Source organism: Cydia fagiglandana, chromosome 24, assembly GCF_963556715.1.
Source record: "Cydia fagiglandana chromosome 24, ilCydFagi1.1, whole genome shotgun sequence".
NCBI classification, from domain to species: domain Eukaryota; kingdom Metazoa; phylum Arthropoda; class Insecta; order Lepidoptera; family Tortricidae; genus Cydia; species Cydia fagiglandana.
The window spans coordinates 3,116,391-3,137,638 of NC_085955.1; the positions used below are offsets into that span (position 1 = coordinate 3,116,391).

The window sequence follows — 21,248 nt, forward strand, 5'->3', positions numbered from 1 at the left end:
ACCATAAATGGTGCTGGCCGGAGTGCAGGCAGACCGAAAAGGAGATGGCGGGACGACTTGGACGCATTTTATCCGGATTGGCGGGAAACTACAAAAAACAGGGTCGAGTGGAGGAAACGAGGGGAGGCCTTTGCTCAGCAGTGGGACACTCAACCAGGCTAACAAAAAAAAAAACAACAAAAGATTCCGTACAGATAATAACTTTACAGTTTGAAGAAAAGAGTTAAAATTACAATTATATTAGCAGTTTGGTATAACAAAAGAATATCTAGGAGACGGGGCTTTGCTCGGAAAATATATAAAAACTCAAAAATGCGCGTTTTCCCAGAGATAAGACCTAGCTAGATCGATTTTTCGACCACGCAAACCCCTATGCCTATAGCAAATTTCATCGACATCGTTAGAGCAGTTTCCGAGATCCCCGAAACATATAAATATATATTCAAGAATTGCTTGTTCAAAGGTATAAGATAACAATGCCACTTATTTATTTATTTATACAGCTGTACACATCAGATTATTAGAAATGTATTTGTAGCTATTCATCGTCAGGTAGTCTCTCAAGTGGATCCCGACATTTTAAAACCATAAATAAATAAATAAATAGTATAGGACAATTTTACACAGATCGACCTAGTCCCACAGTAAGCTCAATAAGGCTTGTGTTGTGGGTACTAGACGACGATATATATAATATACACATATATAAATACTTATATACATAGAAAACATCCATAACTCAGGAACAATTATTTGTGATGAACACACAAATAAATGCCCTTACCAGGATTCGAACCCGGGACCTCCTGCTTCATAGGCAGGGTCACTACCACTAGGCTAGGAGGCTGTTAACTACAAAAACACAACAACTATAATGGGGTTGGCCGGTGGAAGTTTTTAGCAGATGGCGCCATCATAGCTTACCCTGTCAATCCCTAGAATTGTGTCAATTTTTTGTTTTTTTAATACCCCGGATGTCAGCCCTTTAAGCCAAATCTCATAGAAAAAGGGGCAAGCTATGATGGCGCCATCTATGCAAACCTTTGACAGTTGCCAACCCCATTGGTCGTATGTTTCCAGCCCGCTCGCCTACCAGGACCCTACCAACTGCAACCTGACGTCCCTATGGGTGCTGGTGTTCCGCGACAGTCTGCAGCAGTTCGCGTACTCGGCGGAGCTGGCCGGCCTGCGCTGGAGCATCGGGAACGCCAAGTACGGCGTCAGCGTGAGTGCATTAGTCAGATGTTTCCAGCCCGCTCCTACCAGGACCCCATCAACTGCAACCTGACGTCTCTATGGGTGCTAGTGTTCCGCGACAGTCTGCAGCAGTTCGCGTACTCGGCGGAGCTGGCCGGCCTGCGCTGGAGCATCGGGAACGCCAAGTACGGCGTCAGCGTGAGTGCATTAGTCAGATGTTTCCAGCCCGCTCCTACCAGGACCCCATCAACTGCAACCTGACGTCTCTATGGGTGCTGGTGTTCCGCGACAGTCTGCAGCAGTTCGCGTACTCGGCGGAGCTGGCCGGCCTGCGCTGGAGCATCGGGAACGCCAAGTACGGCGTCAGTGTGAGTGCATTAGTCGTATGTTTCCAGCCCGCTCCTACCAGGACCCCATCAACTGCAACCTGACGTCTCTATGGGTGCTGGTGTTCCGCGACAGTCTGCAGCAGTTCGCGTACTCGGCGGAGCTGGCCGGCCTGCGCTGGAGCATCGGGAACGCCAAGTACGGCGTCAGTGTGAGTGCATTAGTCGTATGTTTCCAGCCCGCTCCTACCAGGACCCCATCAACTGCAACCTGACGTCTCTATGGGTGCTGGTGTTCCGCGACAGTCTGCAGCAGTTCGCGTACTCGGCGGAGCTGGCCGGCCTGCGCTGGAGCATCGGGAACGCCAAGTACGGCGTCAGTGTGAGTGCATTAGTCGTATGTTTCCAGCCCGCTCCTACCAGGACCCCATCAACTGCAACCTGACGTCTCTATGGGTGCTGGTGTTCCGCGACAGTCTGCAGCAGTTCGCGTACTCGGCGGAGCTGGCCGGCCTGCGCTGGAGCATCGGGAACGCCAAGTACGGCGTCAGTGTGAGTGCATTAGTCGTATGTTTCCAGCCCGCTCCTACCAGGACCCCATCAACTGCAACCTGACGTCCCTATGGGTGCTGGTGTTCCGAGACAGTCTGCAGCAGTTCGCGTACTCGGCGGAGCTGGCCGGCCTGCGCTGGAGCATCGGGAACGCCAAGTACGGCGTCAGTGTGAGTGCATTAGTCAGATGTTTCCAGCCTGCTCCTACCAGGACCCCATCAACTGCAACCTGACGTCTCTATGGGTGCTGGTGTTCCGCGACAGTCTGCAGCAGTTCGCGTACTCGGCGGAGCTGGCCGGCCTGCGCTGGAGCATCGGGAACGCCAAGTACGGCGTCAGTGTGAGTGAATTAGTCGTATGTTTCCAGCCCGCTCCTACCAGGACCCCACCAACTGCAACCTGACGTCCCTATGGGTGCTGGTGTTCCGCGACAGTCTGCAGCAGTTCGCGTACTCGGCGGAGCTGGCCGGCCTGCGCTGGAGCATCGGGAACGCCAAGTACGGCGTCAGCGTGAGTGCTTTATACCGAACGGCATAACCTCGTGCCGCCCAATGTACATTAAGATGCACACTAATTTTCGATGGAAAGTCAACCTTAATGTACACTAATTTTCGAAGGAAAGTCAACATTAATTACAAACACAACAAAGACACAACAACTAACAAACAAACAAAGTAGGTGGCATTTCATTTGTCTCGTAACATTTTCGGACAAATGAAATTCAACTTAATTGAAAATACAACAAGATTGTAACATCCTTGGCTATAATTTTGTATGGTGGGCGGCGCGAGGGTAGAGTACACTTTTTACTAGCGCGTCTTGTATTTATGTAAAAATAAGTTAATAAAAGTACTTTTTTAAATCGTAGGCGTAAAATTACCAATAAATAAATTATCTTAGCGTGTTTATTTATAAAAAGGAATGTATTGCAGTGGCAACATTGTCTTACTTTTTAGGGTTCCGTACCCAAAGGGTAAAACGGGACCCTATTACTAAGACTTCGCTGTCCGTCCGTCTGTCCGTCTGTCTGTCACCAGGCTGTATCTCACGAACCGTGATAGCTAGACAGTTGAAATTTTCACAGATGATGTATTTAACAACCGCTATAACAACAAATACTAAAAACAGAATAAAATAAAGATTTAAAAGGGGCTCCCATACAACAAACGTGATTTTTGACCAAAGTTAAGCAACGTCGGGAGTGGTCAATCAGTTGGATGGGTGACCGTTTTTTTTTTTTGTTTTTTTTTTGTTTTTTTTTTTTTGCATTTTGGTACGGAACCCTTCGTGCGCGAGTCCGACTCGCACTTTCCCGGTTTTTTGGTCTTTAATTACGACTTTCAGTTTAGTATAGTTATGGGGTATCCAGACGGGACTGACGAAATCAGTCGATTTGTTCAGGAAAATAATTGGTCAATCTCATCCAGCGTCCACACGTACACAAATTAAATCACCAATTTGCATTCTACTATGAAAATTGGCATTTTTGTGTCTGCACCTGCTGATGTGATCGGGGAATCAAATTGGTATTTGCGCCCGCACGGCCCTGTTCGACTGAGAATTTCATCAGATTGGCGAAAAATTGTCTCGTCTGGATACAACTTTAGATTCAAAATGTTTAATATTTTGACCACAGATAACAATAGACGGGTACGACGACAAGCAGCACGTGTTATTAGAGAAGATCATAGACAACATCGTCAACTTCAAGGCGGACCCGCAGCGGTTTGCCATTATGAAGGAGAACCATATTCGCGGCATCAGGAATTTTGAGGCCGAACAACCTTATCAGGTGAGTACATTTTTTTTTTTTTTTTAATTATGAATGGGCTTACTCATGGCCACAGACTAGCCGAGGCGTAGACGTGGCCTACGATGGAGCGAGCTCGCCCAGAAGGTGCCTGTGAAGGTGTACATATACTCTGTCATGCCATTTCCGTCAGTAGAAGAGAGACAAGATTAAAGATAACATCGTCAACTTCAAGGCGGACCCGTAGCGTAAAACTTTTCAGGATTGCCATAAAACAAACCTAGCCTAACCTATCTATAGAATAACCTTACAAAAGTCCTGAACAGTTAACGGTTTCAGTTAACAACAATACATTATGACTTAAAACTTTATGGGAAACAAAGTGACAGTTCGCGCTCGAAGACCGAGAAATCATTGCCGTAAAATGTCAAATACTTTATTTTATCTACTTCCATATCATAATAACTCACATTATAGACGGGTCTAACGCGAATTATATTCAATTACCTTTATTTACCGACGTTCCATATCATAACTTCCCTACACAGACAAAACATCCTCCAGACTGAGCATAGTCGCGCTACCCCCTCTGCCACGCATATGATAATTTCACTCCATGGTCGAGTCGAAAGTGTCTTTGTATGACGTCCGTGTCTTTGAACGGACCAATCACGGCACGGGACTTCGCTCACCTCGTCCCGCGCACCCCCGCATTTTTGGCATCATCGGTTGCATGAAATAATTGCTCTAAACTCGGTCTAGAGGATTCCTAGTCTATGGATGAAGATATGTAACAAAAGCTTATGGACCCGGGTATGTCCTTAAACTACGTCCAAGACCACCGGTGGACGGGCAGCAGCGTCCCTTCAATTCGGTGTACTCGACTGCGATCGCCAACCCGCCTGCCAAGCGTGGCGATTATGGCATTCACCCCCCATAAGGGGGAGGCCTATGTTCAGCAGTGGACGTCTTATGACTGAGATGATGATGATATGTAACAAAAGCTTCTTTATTTTCAGCACGCAGTATACCAGCAGGCTCTTTGTTTATCCGACCTGGTGTGGACGAGGTGTCAACTTCTGGAGGCGGCCGATCGTGAGTACCCATACCGTGTCAGATTCTTCACATAGACAACACAGACAAGACAGGGGGGGTTTGGACATCGGATGACGGTAGCACGACACGTAGGAGGAAACGGGGTCATTCGAAGCATGATTTTTGGATGATTTAAGGGGGAGGGGGGGGTCAAAAATCGATGACGTAATTCATGGACAGCCCCTTTAATTTCTTATCTGTATGCAGGTCTCACACCGGAGATGCTGGATGACTTCGCAAGCCGCTTCATCAGGAAGGTCCACATCGAGGGCCTCATGTTCGGCAACATCAGCAGAGAGAAGGCGCTCAGGATCGCTGACATGGTTGAGGGGAAGTAAGTTCACAATTAGGGTTTGCACGACGGATCCGAAATGTATGGGAAGATCCGCGGATTTAGATCCAGATCCGGATAATTTCATACATTTCGGATCCGGATTGCAAACCCTATTCACAATATTGAGGTTATTAAGAGCCCATCAACGTGCACACTAGCGCCACTGCTAAATAATCGTGATTATTTATATTTAACGACAGGTATTGAAAAAAGGGAACAGCTACGGACTATTTAAGTACCTTTTGAATACATTAAACTAGTTTTTATGTTGCTGGATTCGTCAATCTATGCGTCCAAAGTTAAAACGGCCGTTTTTGTTTTGAGTTCCTAGATCGGCGAATCCAGCAACATAAAAATTAGTTTGATATATATTTAAAAGGTACTTAAATACACAATACAGTCCATAGCGGCCCCCTTTTTTAAATATATTTCGTTAAATTTAAATAATCACGATTATTTAGCAGTGGCGCTAGTGTGCACGTTGATGGGCTCTTAACGCCAAAGAGAATAGAGTGTATAGAGACGGATTGTCAAAGTAAATTATGTAGCCACTGTAAATTTACTGCCATCATTATCATAATCATCTTTCGACAGAAGATAAAACTGTTAGATCGCAATTTGACTTTGATCATTATTCTTTCACTGATATGTGTTAACTTATTAAATATTAATATTAACGCCATCTACTCGACTATAGGCCGAAAGTATGGTGCAATCTTTTCGAGCGACGGCGCCATAACCTTCAGCCTACTCTCGAATAGATGGCGTTAATATCAGTGAAAGAATAATGATCAAAGTCAAATGGCGTGGCGTTCTAACAGTTTTGATCTCCTGTCGAAAGATGGCAGTAAATGTAGTGTAGCTACATAATTTACCATGACAGTAACTCTCTATTTCAAATTCTCTTTGTCAACGCTGTTCTTATTCTTCCTCGCGTTATCCCGGCATTTTGCTACGGCTTGACAACTAATCCCCAGGAATTGACGTAAGCAGTAAGCACTCGTTTTTACGAAAGCGACTGCCAGCTGACCTTCCAACCCAGAGGGGAAACTAGGCCTTTTTTGGATTAGTCCGATTTCCTCTCGATGTTTTCCTTCACCAAAAAGCTGGGAAATGTCACATGATATTTCAGTTCCGAAAAACTCATTGGTACGAGCCGGAGTTTGAACTCGCGACCCCGGGATTGAAAGTCGCACGCTCTTACCACTAGGCCACTAGCACAAAAGTACTAGAAAAGTATATATATTCCGTTAATTTCAGAATACCAAAAGACGCATCACCTCTTCTAGCGCAACAGCTTCTATTATACCGAGAAGTGGAAATAGAAAAAGGTATGTATAGTTACAAACTGAAATAAATGTCATACCGGGTGTGGCCTGTAACACGAGCAAATAATTAAAACATAGATTTTACTCCTCAAACGGTGACTCTTTTGTTCAACAACTTTTAAACATTATGAAGTATTTAGACTCCATATTTTACATACATAATAAATATTATCTTCGATGGACGCCATCGCCACGCCATATCATTGTTATTGACGTTGCTTGTCAAGCCTTAAATTTAACAAAATTCGCAATACATTGCGTCTTTGTATAACCTTTAAAGTGTATTAAAAATCAAAATATAAGTTATTTTTAAATGTCGCTGAACAAATGTTGATCAGTATGAGGAGTACAGCCTACAGTTAATTTTTTTGCTCGTATTACAGGCCACACCCGGTATACGAAGAAAAAGAGTCCAAGGCCCCTAGCACAGAATAAGTAATAGTACTACCGTACAGAAAGGACACTTCCTACAAAACTGAAGTTTGACAGCAATTCAGGGTCAAATCATGATATCCCTTTCGACTATTTAGGGTTGTCAAAATTCAAGTAATTGTCTTATCTGTGGTCGTGTACGCAAAGGGACGTCAAGTGGTGCCAACCCTAATAATTGCTCGGAGCAATGCTGAGCCGAACGGAGCCGAGTTTGCCCGAAGGGAGGAGTTTCGCACCCCTGACATTAGAATCTTGTTGTCAAAGCATGGACGTGAGTGTACAGTCGGACGTCAAAAATATGTTTACACTTTTGAAAGAAAGAAAGAAAGAAAGAAAATACATTTATTTACGTCAACCAACCAGTTAAATTACAAATTTTATATCGACACATAGACGTTAAATAGGACCCCCACTCAGCGTAATGCTGCGACGGTAAGCCGCAGCGCTGATTTTCGGTGGGGACCTAACTTATCAATTACTCAAAACTAATAAGGAGAAAATTAAAATTGACAACACATACAGGAGAAAATTAATATAACTGAACCATACTGAACTAAAAGATAACAAATCTGGCGGTAGCCATAAAACATAACTAAAACATGAGGATATAGCACAGAATAATTAATAGTACTACCGTACAGAAAGGAAACTTCATACAAAAACGAAGTTTGACAGCGGTTCAGGGTCGAATCATGCTGTCCCTTTCTAATATATGGCACTATCCCTTTCGGTTATTTAGGGTTGTCAAAAATAAAGTGATTATCTTATCTGTGGTCGGGCACGCAAAAGGAAGTCAAGTGGTGCCAACCCTAATAATTGCTCGGAGCAATGCTGAGCCGAGCGGAGCCGAGTTTGACCGAAGTCAGGAGTTTCGCACCCCTGGATATAGTAAGAATAAGTTAAGAGTAAAGAAGAAGTTAAATGTATAAATTGGTCTATTTTTTTTTTTTTTTTTTTAGATATTTACTTCAGGCAACAAGGCCCATATTACAAATACCTTACAGACTAACATACATATGTATTTTAAGTTTATAAAATACATATGTATGTTAGTCTGTAAGGTATCTATTGCGAGAAAGAAAGAAATAAGGGTAGTTGATACTATTAATGTTGCCGCTGAATATTTTGGGTGTTACATAATAGTATACGGTATTTTTGCACCTTACTTCATTGTTATAAGGCGAAAACTGTAAACATATCTTTGACATCCACTGTAATGGGGCAAAGAGTGACAAAAAATCGTTTCGTCCAAAAATAAACAAATATAGTTGCACCAAACAAAGTCTGCAGCGGATTTGATAGCCCACGCATTGTAAGTGTTATTTATACGTCATAATTTCATAGAAGTTTGACGTTTAAAATGACACTTGCACTGCGTGGGCTATCAAAATCGCTGCAGACTTTTTACGGTCTGACTATAAAAGATATTGTTTTCTTTAACAGGAGCACATTATTTGCGAGAGAAAGAGAACGCAGTACACAAGTCGTCTTGCGCCTCCCTCTACTACGCGTGCGGCGTGCGAGCGACTCGCCCTAATGTTGTGCTGGAGTTGCTCGCACAGACCCTGTCGGAGCCCTGCTTCAATGTACTGCGGACTAAGGTAACATATACACGGGGGAAAGAGAACGCAGGACACAAATCATCTTGCGCCTCTCTCTACTACGGCGTGCGAGCGACTCGACCAAACGTTGTGCTAGAGTTGCTCGCACAGACCCTGTCGGAGCCCTGCTTCAATGTACTGCGGACTAAGGTAACGTATACACGGGGGAAAGAGAACGCAGGACACAAATCATCTTGCGCCTCTCTCTACTACGGCGTGCGAGCGACTCGACCAAACGTTGTGCTAGAGTTGCTCGCACAGACCCTGTCGGAGCCCTGCTTCAATGTACTACGGACTAAGGTAATATACACGGGGGAAAGAGAACGCAGTACACAAATCATGTTGCGCCTCTCTCTACTACGGCGTGCGAGCGACTCGACCTAATGTTGTGCTGGAGTTGCTCGCACAGACCCTGTCAGAGCCCTGCTTTAATGTACTGCGGACTAAGGTAATATACACGGGGGAAAGAGAACGCAGGACACAAATCATCTTGCGCCTCTCTCTACTACGGCGTGCGAGCGACTCAACCAAATGTTGTGCTGGAGTTGCTCGCACAGACCCTGTCAGAGCCCTGCTTCAATGTACTGCGGACTAAGGTAATATACACGGGGGAAAGAGAACGCAGTACACAAATCATGTTGCGCCTCTCTCTACTACGGCGTGCGAGCGACTCGACCTAATGTTGTGCTGGAGTTGCTCGCACAGACCCTGTCAGAGCCCTGCTTCAATGTACTGCGGACTAAGGTAATATACACGGGGGAAAGAGAACGCAGGACACAAGTCATCTTGCGCCTCTCTCTACTACGGCGTGCGAGCGACTCGACCAAACGTTGTGCTAGAGTTGCTCGCACAGACCCTGTCAGAGCCCTGCTTCAATGTACTACGGACTAAGGTAATATACACGGGGGAAAGAGAACGCAGTACACAAATCATGTTGCGCCTCTCTCTACTACGGCGTGCGAGCGACTCGACCAAATGTTGTACTGGAGTTGCTCGCACAGACCCTGTCGGAGCCCCGCTTCAATGTACTACGGACTAAGGTAATATACACGGGGGAAAGAGAACGCAGTACACAAATCATGTTGCGCCTCTCTCTACTACGGCATGCGAGCGACTCGACCAAATGTTGTACTGGAGTTGCTCGCACAGACCCTGTCGGAGCCCCGCTTCAATGTACTACGGACTAAGGTAATATACACGGGGGAAAGAGAACGCAGTACACAAATCATGTTGCGCCTCTCTCTACTACGGCGTGCGAGCGACTCGACCAAATGTTGTACTGGAGTTGCTCGCACAGACCCTGTCAGAGCCCTGCTTCAATGTACTGCGGACTAAGGTAATATACACGGGGGAAAGAGAACGCAGGACACAAGTCATCTTGCGCCTCTCTCTACTACGGCGTGCGAGCGACTCGACCAAACGTTGTGCTAGAGTTGCTCGCACAGACCCTGTCAGAGCCCTGCTTCAATGTACTACGGACTAAGGTAATATACACGGGGGAAAGAGAACGCAGTACACAAATCATGTTGCGCCTCTCTCTACTACGGCGTGCGAGCGACTCGACCAAATGTTGTACTGGAGTTGCTCGCACAGACCCTGTCGGAGCCCCGCTTCAATGTACTACGGACTAAGGTAATATACACGGGGGAAAGAGAACGCAGTACACAAATCATGTTGCGCCTCTCTCTACTACGGCGTGCGAGCGACTCGACCAAATGTTGTACTGGAGTTGCTCGCACAGACCCTGTCGGAGCCCCGCTTCAATGTACTACGGACTAAGGTAATATACACGGGGGAAAGAGAACGCAGTACACAAATCATGTTGCGCCTCTCTCTACTACGGCGTGCGAGCGACTCGACCTAATGTTGTGCTGGAGTTGCTCGCACAGACCCTGTCGGAGCCCTGCTTCAATGTACTACGGACTAAGGTAATATACACGGGGGAAAGAGAACGCAGTACACAAATCATGTTGCGCCTCTCTCTACTACGGCGTGCGAGCGACTCGACCAAATGTTGTACTGGAGTTGCTCGCACAGACCCTGTCGGAGCCCCGCTTCAATGTACTACGGACTAAGGTAATATACACGGGGGAAAGAGAACGCAGTACACAAATCATGTTGCGCCTCTCTCTACTACGGCGTGCGAGCGACTCGACCAAATGTTGTACTGGAGTTGCTCGCACAGACCCTGTCGGAGCCCCGCTTCAATGTACTACGGACTAAGGTAATATACACGGGGGAAAGAGAACGCAGTACACAAATCATGTTGCGCCTCTCTCTACTACGGCGTGCGAGCGACTCGACCTAATGTTGTGCTGGAGTTGCTCGCACAGACCCTGTCGGAGCCCCGCTTCAATGTCAAATCAAAATCAAAAAAATCAAAATAGTTTATTGATACAGTGAAACATGATTAAACAAGGTTAGGTAAACTTATTCTAGTTTAACACTGCTAAAATTGTTACAAGATATGAAAATTGCCCGTGACACCTGCACTAGGCTATGCCTGACTCGCAGGATGGCACTTTTTCAAGTTTGCCAGTTTAGATTGATTACATTAGGCGCTAAAGAATTCACTACTAACAGCTAAATTAACAAAGTGCATGCTACCCTACAGTTTACTACTAAGAGTACTAAGTATACTACAATTTTTGTATCTACTATGACACTAACTTAAGTAAAATTAAAAGCTTAAAGCTAATAAACTACAAGAACTAGGCAAGGAAGGAGGAGGTACTTATGAGTCAGGTGTGTGTCTGTGTGTGTGTGTGTGTGTGTGTTTAAAGTGTGTGTTTGTGTGTGTGTGTGTGTATGTGTGTGTATGTCAGAGTGTGTGTGAGTCTATTAATATGTTAGTATTTTTTCTGTTTCACTATAATTCAAAGTGTTTAACCATATTTTGATTTTATATTGAGCCTCTTTAACCGAACAGGTTTTAATGTCGCAATTTTTGTTAACAACCTTGTAAACAGCTAAATGATTGTATAAACCAAATCTTTTAGCAAAGTGTGACTTAAGTGTAGGTAGGGGAAAGACAAAGTTGCGCTTTTTCAGTAATTGTTCATAATTTGGCATACTAAGTATATGTTTATGTGCTATAATGGAACTACGCAATATGAACAGTTGGCGAACAGTGAGAACCTCACTTTCTGAATACAAACATTGGGTTGAGAATCTTCTCGGTTTTGAAAAAATAACCTTTAGTAACGATCGTTGGGCTCTCTCTAAAAGTATTAGATAAGTACTTGCTGCACTACCCCATACTGAGATGCAATACGTAATGACAGATTGAGCTAGAGCAATGTACGTCGATTTGAGCAGTGGCTTATCCATGACATCCCGAAGATTTTTAAAGGTATATATCAATTTCCTGACACGATTCGCTGTGGTTCGTATGTGCTCTGTAAAGGTGAGTTTCTCGTCCAGGATAACACCTAAATATTTTATAGACGAGGCTCTTGCTATAGATTTACAGTCACATGACATCCGATTACCAGTGCATGAGTGAACTTTTAAGACACTTAAAGATTGAGGAGTGGAAGCAGCTGTTTTGTGAAAACATAAAAAATTTGTTTTGTCTGCATTAAGCGTCAGTAAATTGTTCTGGAGCCATTAATGTTAAGTAATGTACTACTACTACCAAAATTAAGTAATGTACTACGGACTAAGGTAATATACACGGGGGAAAGAGAACGCAGTACACAAATCATGTTGCGCCTCTCTCTACTACGGCGTGCGAGCGACTCGACCTAATGTTGTGCTGGAGTTGCTCGCACAGACCCTGTCGGAGCCCTGCTTCAATGTACTACGGACTAAGGTAATATACACGGGGGAAAGAGAACGCAGTACACAAATCATGTTGCGCCTCTCTCTACTACGGCGTGCGAGCGACTCGACCAAATGTTGTACTGGAGTTGCTCGCACAGACCCTGTCGGAGCCCTGCTTCAATGTACTACGGACTAAGGTAATATACACGGGGGAAAGAGAACGCAGGACACGAATCATCTTGCGCCTCTCTCTACTACGGCGTGCGAGCGACTCAACCAAACGTTGTGCTAGAGTTGCTCGCACAGACCCTGTCGGAGCCCTGCTTTAATGTACTGCGGACTAAGGTAATATACACGGGGGAAAGAGAACGCGGTACACAAATCATCATGCGCCTCTCTCTACTACGGCGTGCGAGCGACTCGACCAAATGTTGTGCTAGAGTTGCTCGCACAGACCCTGTCGGAGCCCTGCTTTAATGTACTGCGGACTAAGGTAATATACACGGGGGAAAGAGAACGCGGTACACAAATCATCATGCGCCTCTCTCTACTACGGCGTGCGGCGTGCGAGCGACTCGACCTAATGTTGTACTGGAGTTGCTCGCACAGACCCTGTCAGAGCCCTGCTTCAATGTACTGCGGACTAAGGTAATATACACGGGGAAAAGAGAACGCAGGACACAAGTCATCTTGCGCCTCTCTCTACTACGGCGTGCGAGCGACTCGACCAAATGTTGTGCTAGAGTTGCTCGCACAGACCCTGTCGGAGCCACGCTTCAATGTACTACGGACTAAGGTAATATACACGGGGGAAAGAGAACGCAGGACACAAATCATCTTGCGCCTCTCTTTACTAAGGGGTGCGAGCGACTCGACCAAACGTTGTGCTAGAGTTGCTCGCACAGACCCTGTCGGAGCCCTGGTTTAATGTACTGCGGACTAAGGTAACATATATACGGGGGAAAGAGAACGCAGTACACAAATCATCTTGCGCCTCTCTCTAGTATGCGTGCGGCGTGCGACCGACTCGCCCTAATGTTGTGCTGGAGTTGCTCGCACAGACCCTGTCGGAGCCCTGCTTCAATGTACTGCGGACTAAGGTAACATACACGGGGGAAAGAGAACGCAGGACACAAATCATCTTGCGCCTCTCTCTACGGTATCGTCTTGGGTCGTCCCATTCGTTTTTCGTCAAGTTCTTAAATTAGTCCTATTCTGCTTTCGCCACTCATTCTACATTGAAAGCCACCGACGATTGTGACGAATGAGTGACGAAAGCAGAATAGGGCTAATTTAAGAACTTGACGAAAAACGAATGGGACGACCCAAGACGATACCCTCTCTACTACGGCGTGCGAGCGACTCGACCAAATGTTTATTTATTTTTATCACACCAGCTCGGAAAGGCTTACTTTGCACTTCAAAAACTGATAGCAAAGTTGCATTTTATTCACATGTGATCAAATGCAAATTTTGAATTTTTTCCTTATGTTTGCTGGTAGAATTGACTTTTAACCTTTTGGCCGCCGGACCTAGTCCGCAAAGACGCTCACTCACACGCCAGAGTAAATTTTAAGTAAACAACTAATAAAAAGTTTAGGGATTGCAAATTGTGATATCGATATTTACAATTTATGGTAAAAATCTTCTCAATTTGGCTTTGTTCTTAACCAACTTTAATTTATTTCGAGAATGCCAAAAATTAACATATTTTTTACACACGACAATGTTAAAAATAAAGGTCTTTATCATTAAAAACAACCACTAAACAATATCGATTTATGACGTAATATCACCGCACTAGGCTCTACGAGAAGTCTTGTATACATGACAACGGCGCGCATGGACTGCCCACAGTGCAGACCGACAAGGACCGTTTCCGCGCGGATTAAGTAATAATAGTCTCTAGGTCAACAGCGTAAGCGCTTGTCGGTACGTAAACTTTATAAGCGTTAGGTTAGAGCCGCGCATCGTGTGTCGATAATATAAATGTACCGGAACTGCATTGGGGAAAATGACACGTGGGTTGAATTGTCAATGAGTGAAGAACAATAATATTGGAAAAGGGTGGGGATCAGAAATGTTCGGGAATGCATGTTTCACATTCGACATGTTCCTTAGAAGAGCTTGTCAGTTCCCGTATTACACCCCTACCATAATAATTTTTCGTCAATTTCAAATACATAACATTCTCATAGTTAGGCGACACTGACTAGTCCGAGCGTCTGCCTGTAGGTACCATTCTTGTGCGAAGCGGTCACTGCAGGGTATCACTCCCCACTACACTATCATCTCAAAATGAATCATTTGTTCTGCAAATAGACCACAAGGACAGATTTACTTATCTGACTCTACTATGGACAGCTGAACAAGTTCCCTGAACTCCAGCTATAGTTATGCCTGTCTCTCTCTCGTTTAACGTATTCTAGTTACTAGTTATCACCAATTGGCATTTAACAGGTGTTCAAATGCTTAAATAAAACCAGATTGGCCACTTGATGTTTATTTTGAATATTCTCTAGAGATGCGCCGGATATTCGGTTACTATCCGGTATCCGGCCTATCAGGCCAGTATTTTAATATCCGGCCGGATACCGGATAGTGCCCTATTATCCGGCCGGATACCGGACAGTACCATTGCTTGATTTCGGAGTAAAAAAATTGGATTTAAGAAACAGTCATGGTCATAATCGTACTTGTTTATTATTTTAAAACAATTTAGAGATTCCACTGACTTGCACGCGCACTCATTTCGAACCTAGAAATGTGTCCGCGCGAACGTTCACTTAGAAACAGGTTAAAACTGCAAAATGCGCACCTGAAAAACCGAAATGTAGGTGCAGCTCCGCTGTCCTAATATTCGGCGACCGGATACCGGATATTCGGCCGATGGTCCGGTATCCGGCCAAACAACTATCCGTTGCATCTCTAATATTCTCATATCGAGTTAACATTCCCATCCCTAGCTGTCTTGTATACAAGACAACGGCGACGAGGAACATGAAAAACGTTGAAAACTGGAGCAATTTTTTTGATTGCCTTATTATAAAAGAATGGATTTATTTATCTGCTTTGAATGCAATTATTTTAAAAATCAAAGACCTAAAACATTAACACGAGTGTAAAAAATGCTACAATTGATGTTTTTTCACATTTACCGAGCGGTTGAATTTGTGTCTTGTATACAAGACAGCGGCGCCAGTGTATCGTTCTATCGTTGTCTTGTATACATGCCAACGGCGGTCAAAGGGTTAAATGATGATTTTGGATGACAAATATTTAATAACATTCATTTGAATTTGATTTGGTTTGATATTTTACATTTAATATTTGTTTCGGGTTGGTGTGGTGAAAAATTTTATGTTTCACTCGCTACGCTCGTGGTTCAATTTTGGAATCTTTCGGTTGCTCGGGTATCAATATTACCGCACGAGCGGATAACAACAACTTTGCCCCCTTATAAAACAAATAACTATGATTACACACCTCACAAACTTGTAGTTTATAATAAATGTACACTGTAGGGTGGGTCACTCGTATATGGAGAAAAAAAAAGTATTAGTTATCCTTCGGGCACAGTTACAAAAACTTGCGTAATAATGCCAATAAACAGTATTTCAAATTATTCTGTAATCAGAATTCATTTTCTGCCTCCGGATCGATTTCAAAGTTTTCATATAAATATTGTTATATTTTGTATGGTCTGCTGAGTATATTTATGTATCGTCTCTTTATTCAAACTTTAGCTAAAAAGTTATACCATTTTTAGCTCGAAATAGCATGGTAAAGGTTCAGAGCCAATAAATATACCAAAAAAGTACTCAAAAAGAAACATTTTTTTTTCATAATGTCCATACATTTAGCAAAAACTTTGACTAAAATCCGGAGGCAGGAAAATTAAAGCTAAAAATAAAATAAAAATATGTGCAATAATTAATCACCAAATGGCACCTTTTTTTAACTGTGCCCCATATGAAATAAAAAAAAGTAAAAATGACCCACCCTAAATGTACAGTAACATAAACAAAGATAATAGATAAATAGAGGTAACAACCCATATAACCATTCCGGTCGCAGATTCATCAAAGTTCAATTTTGGAATCTCTCGCTTGCTCGGGTATCAATACCTATTAGCACGAGCGGTTAAACAACAACTTTGCCCCCTTGTAATACCCTATTGTTTTCCTCACAGGAGCAACTCGGCTACATTGTGTTCAGCGGCGTGCGGCGCTCCAACGGGGTCCAGGGTCTCAGGGTTATAGTCCAGAGCGACCGCCACCCCGCATATTTGGAGCAGAGGATAGAATCCTTCCTTAAGGAACACAAGGTAATCATACCGTGAAAAGAACACTAGGTAATAGGCTACATTCCTATTAGTCAAATCAGCTTTTTTTTTAGAACTGTCAAAACGATTTGCTAATATGGAATTTATATAAAAACAAATATAGTGACGTCATGGTAAACTCAATTTTAATTACATATTAAATATATTAAGAACGGGTCACTCACTTATTTTAAGTCGAAAAACGCTTATATATATTTAACATGGTAAACTCACCTACATTTTATATTTCAATCCGATTTATTAAATACAAATTGTGTTTAAAAATAGCTGCTATGTATGTTTTTCTAATAATGATCTGTTGCTTTATTTCGTGCACGGATTGAAATAAAAGTACAGGAAACATCCCTATTATACCGTTTAAAGAACACAAGGTAATCATACCTTCTAAGTGAAACCTTCTAGCAAAGAGATATTTGAAATAGAGAGTTACTGTCGTGGTAAATTATGTAGCTACAGTACATTTACTGCCATCTTTCGACAGACGATTAAAACTGTTAGAACGCCATTTGACTTTGAACATTATTCTGTCACTGATATGTTAACTTGTTAAATAATAATATTAACGCCATCTACTCGACTATAGGCCAAAGGTATGGTGCAATCTTTTCGAGCGATGCCGCCATAACCTTCAGCCTACTCTCGAGTAGATGGCGTTAATTTCAATATTTAACAAGTTAACACATATCAGTCAAAGAATAAGGATCAAAGTCAAATGGCGTTCTAACAGTTTTAATCTTCTGTCGAAAGATGGCAGTAAATGTACTGTAGCTACATAATTTACCATGAAAGCAATTCTCTATTTCAAATTCTCTTTACCGTCTAAAGAACACAAGGTAATGACCTTCTAAGAAAAACTTTCTAGTAAACAGCAATCCATCTAAAAATCTTCGAATCGATTTTCCAATATCTAATTTAAAGTGGCCTAGGCCTTAAAACTTAACTTGTCAGTCAATATTGATTCTACACCGTGTTTTTTTTTTTGATTTCCGTTAATTTCAAGGGTGCATTCCTGAGCTTAAATTGAGTAACTTTTTCAAAAGCACCGATATTCTAATTAACTCCATTTCGGAGATATTCAAAATTTAATTTTTTTCCTATAAGGTCTCTACAACCGTGTACACTTGCCTTACGGTTTACATATTGATTAGTGTTTAGAATGAGTTCATACATTTGCTCCTAAACTTAAGTACAATCTCGGATCGATGTTCGAAATGACATTGATATGTGACAGATTTCAATTGGTTGAGTTAAATGTAATACCCGTGTTACAACAACGCTATATGCTACATTTAATAACATTTTAATCTTATTTAAAAAAAAAAGCAAAAACATTTTTTTTAAATTAACTATGCCAATTAGTTCTCTTAAACGTACTTAACCATACCCCGAAGTTAACGGGATTCAATAAAAACACAGTGTACACGTATTACATCTAAGGCCCTTTTCCCAGAATTACTTAGAAGCCATGTCAGAGGAAGAATTCGTGAAGCACCGCTCGGCGCTAGCGGCGCAGCGGCTCGAGCGGCCCAAGCGGATGTCTACCAAGGCCTCGCAGATATGGAGTGAGATCAGCGCACAGGTGAGAGCGGGACGGGTGTAGCGCGTCAGAACGGGGCGGAATAGTACGTGAAGCACCGTTCGGCGCTCGTTTCGAGCGGCCCAAGCGGATGTCTACCAAGGCCTCGCAGATATGGAGCGAGATCAGCGCACAGGTAAGAGCGAGACGGATGTAGCGTGTCAGAGCGGGTCGGATCAGTGCGTGAAGCACCGCTCGGCGGAGCGGCTCGAGCGGCCCAAGCGGATGTCTACCAAGGCCTCGCAGATATGGAGCGAGATCAGTGCACAGGTAAAAGCGGGACGGGTGTACTAAAAGATAATTAAACTAAATTCAACGTTAGGTGTTAATATGGTCCATTATAGCTATTAACTTGTGGTAGTAATTAGTGAATTTTGGTTGCCACCTGACGATATAATTCGTCGACTCTTTGGCTTATATTTAAAAAAAAAGTTGATGATAGTATTGAATTGTTTCTCTATCATTTATTTCTGTTTAAATCTGCCACATAATGTTTATCTATTTTTGTAAGTTCGTCTTTATTAATAGAAACAATAATATCGGAACGTAGTTTATCGTATTTATCGTGAATATCCAGGATATGCACAATTACAACACCAAATTGTAACAACCCCCCTTATAATATCGCATGCTTAAAACTTATATATACTTGGTCAAGCAAATCTTGTCAGTAGAAAAAGACGCGAAATTCAAATTTTCTATGAGACGATAATCCTTCGCGCCTACATTTTTTAAATTTGCCGCTTTTTTCTACTGACAAGATTTGTTTGACCAAGTATACGTGTGTTAAATGTTGTAGGTATACAACTTTGACCGGCCGCGAGTGGAGGTGGATGTTCTCAACACAGTTACTAAGGAGGAGCTCATACAGTTCTATAAGGTAAAACAACTTAAGACAAAAATAACCGACTTCGCAATACAGTTTTACAGTCTGTCAAGCAAAGTGCAGTCAGCAGCAGAAGTAGCTAAGCGGGCGATGTGATCAAAATGATCTTGGCGCGACGTTATTGTTAATAAAATAAGAGCGTGTCAAGGTAATTTTGAGCAACTACTGCTGCTGACTGTATGTCAGTAGCAATGTACAGCAAAGTGAAGTGGGACAACACTCAAAGAGCAGTATTGCGCTAAGAAAAGCAGCAATGCACATCGAACTAAAACATCTAATTATCATATCGACGACCGGTCTGGCCTAGTGGGTAGTGACCCTGCCTATGAAGCCGATGGTCCCGGGTTCGAATCCTGGTAAGGGCATTTATTTGTATGATGATACAGATATTTGTTCCTGAGTCATGGTTGTTTTCTATGTATTTAAGTATTTATATATTATATATATCGTCTGAGTACCCACAACACAAGCCTTCTTGAGCTTACTGTGGGGCTTAGTCAATTTGTGTAAAAATGTCCTATAATATTTATTTATTTATTTATTATCATAACCTCAAATTTTACAAATATCTACGATCAACGAGCATGATTGTACATTGTAGGCACCTTGACTTTGCTTAAGTTCATGCACAATCTTATTTAATATATTGGTATTTAAAAGACAGTAGAAAATTCTCTTGAAACAGCAACGATTCAGAATAAATAAGTAAACAAACAAGATGGCTGTCATTCACGGTCCTCATTCCACAGATAAAACACAGATGTGCCGGGTATAGTTTAAATCAATTAAGTGTCGTTGTTATGTTAGTTTCAGTTTATACAGTGTGTTTTCTGTAACAGGAGCAATAAATTAAACTGTAGGCTGTACTCCTCAAACTGACCAACATTTGTACAGCAACTTTTGAAAATAACTCATGTTTTGATTTTTATTACACTTTAAAGTTTATTTTAAGACGCAATGTATTGCAAATTTTGTTACGTTAAAAGCGTGACAAGTAACGTCAAACACACTGATGTCAGCGTACATTGAAGGCAATATTTATTTTGTATGAAAAAGAGGAAGTCTAAAGGATTCATAATTTTTTAAAGTTGCTGAACAAATGTTGGTCAGTTTGAGGAGTACAGCTTTTAGTTTAATTTATTGCTCCTGTTACAGGAAGCACCCTGTATTCATTATTAGGGTTCCGTAATCGAAGGGTAAAAACGGGATCCTATAACTACGATTCATCTGTCCGTCTGTCTGTCACCACAGTTCATGAGATATAACCATCTCGTGAACTGTGATAGACAGTTGAAATTTTCACAGATGATGTATTTCTGTTGCCGCTATAACAACAAATACTGAAAACAAAATTAAATAAATATTAAAGTGGGGCTCCCATGTAACAAACGTGATTTTTTTGCGCAATGGCACGGAACCCTTCGTGCGCGAGTCCGACTCGCACTTGGCCGGTTTTTATCTATGATTAGGGCCACATCTGGCGTCTTTCGAGCGTCGGCGTCTACAATTCTATGGCCGCTGCTCGACGCAACGTCGACGCAGCGTCGACGCAACTGCGCAGCGACGTCATTTTCCATAGCGCTGACCAGACGCCGACAGACGCCGACGCTCGAAAGACGCTAGATGTGGGGGGGCCCTTAGGCTTCAAATTTGAGGACGCTAACGACGATGATTATAGAAATGTGGTTTGTTATAGAAACACATAAGCGATTTGTCGGAGGACCGACAAAAGTTGTCGGTGTACATCGTGTCGACGGCAGAGGGCGGCGCCGGCGCCAGCGGCGAGAAGAGCGACGAGGAGAAAACTGACGCCAAGGTATGTCTCTCTCACTCTGTATGTATGTTAGGTACCTATAGCCTCCTAAGGCCCAGCCATACAAATGAAAAAATCCAAAAATAGAGTTGATTTTGGCTTGTTGGAAAATTTAACGAAACAAAGCAAAAGCGACTATGTTCTAATTGAATAGGATTTTAATTTCATCGAACTGAAGAGGTACTATAGGTAGGACCTTGGGCCTTAGAAGGATAGAAATAGAATTCGTCGGTGGACCGACAAGTTGT

The 21,248-nt window shown here is 42.9% G+C and overlaps 1 protein-coding gene across 1 annotated transcript in view; it reads left to right on the forward strand.

The window, feature by feature from the left end:
- The window catches only part of LOC134676301 (insulin-degrading enzyme), a 55,319-nt gene that overhangs the window by 28,278 nt on the left and 5,793 nt on the right, over window positions 1–21,248 (forward strand). Inside the window, exons 16-25 of the mRNA XM_063534676.1 lie at window positions 1,081–1,225; window positions 3,712–3,867; window positions 4,845–4,920; window positions 5,128–5,254; window positions 6,515–6,585; window positions 8,458–8,615; window positions 16,573–16,707; window positions 18,176–18,304; window positions 19,101–19,181; window positions 20,884–21,003. Coding sequence (XP_063390746.1) covers window positions 1,081–1,225; window positions 3,712–3,867; window positions 4,845–4,920; window positions 5,128–5,254; window positions 6,515–6,585; window positions 8,458–8,615; window positions 16,573–16,707; window positions 18,176–18,304; window positions 19,101–19,181; window positions 20,884–21,003 — 1,198 coding nt within the window. The remainder of the gene's footprint in view (window positions 1–1,080; window positions 1,226–3,711; window positions 3,868–4,844; window positions 4,921–5,127; window positions 5,255–6,514; window positions 6,586–8,457; window positions 8,616–16,572; window positions 16,708–18,175; window positions 18,305–19,100; window positions 19,182–20,883; window positions 21,004–21,248) is intronic.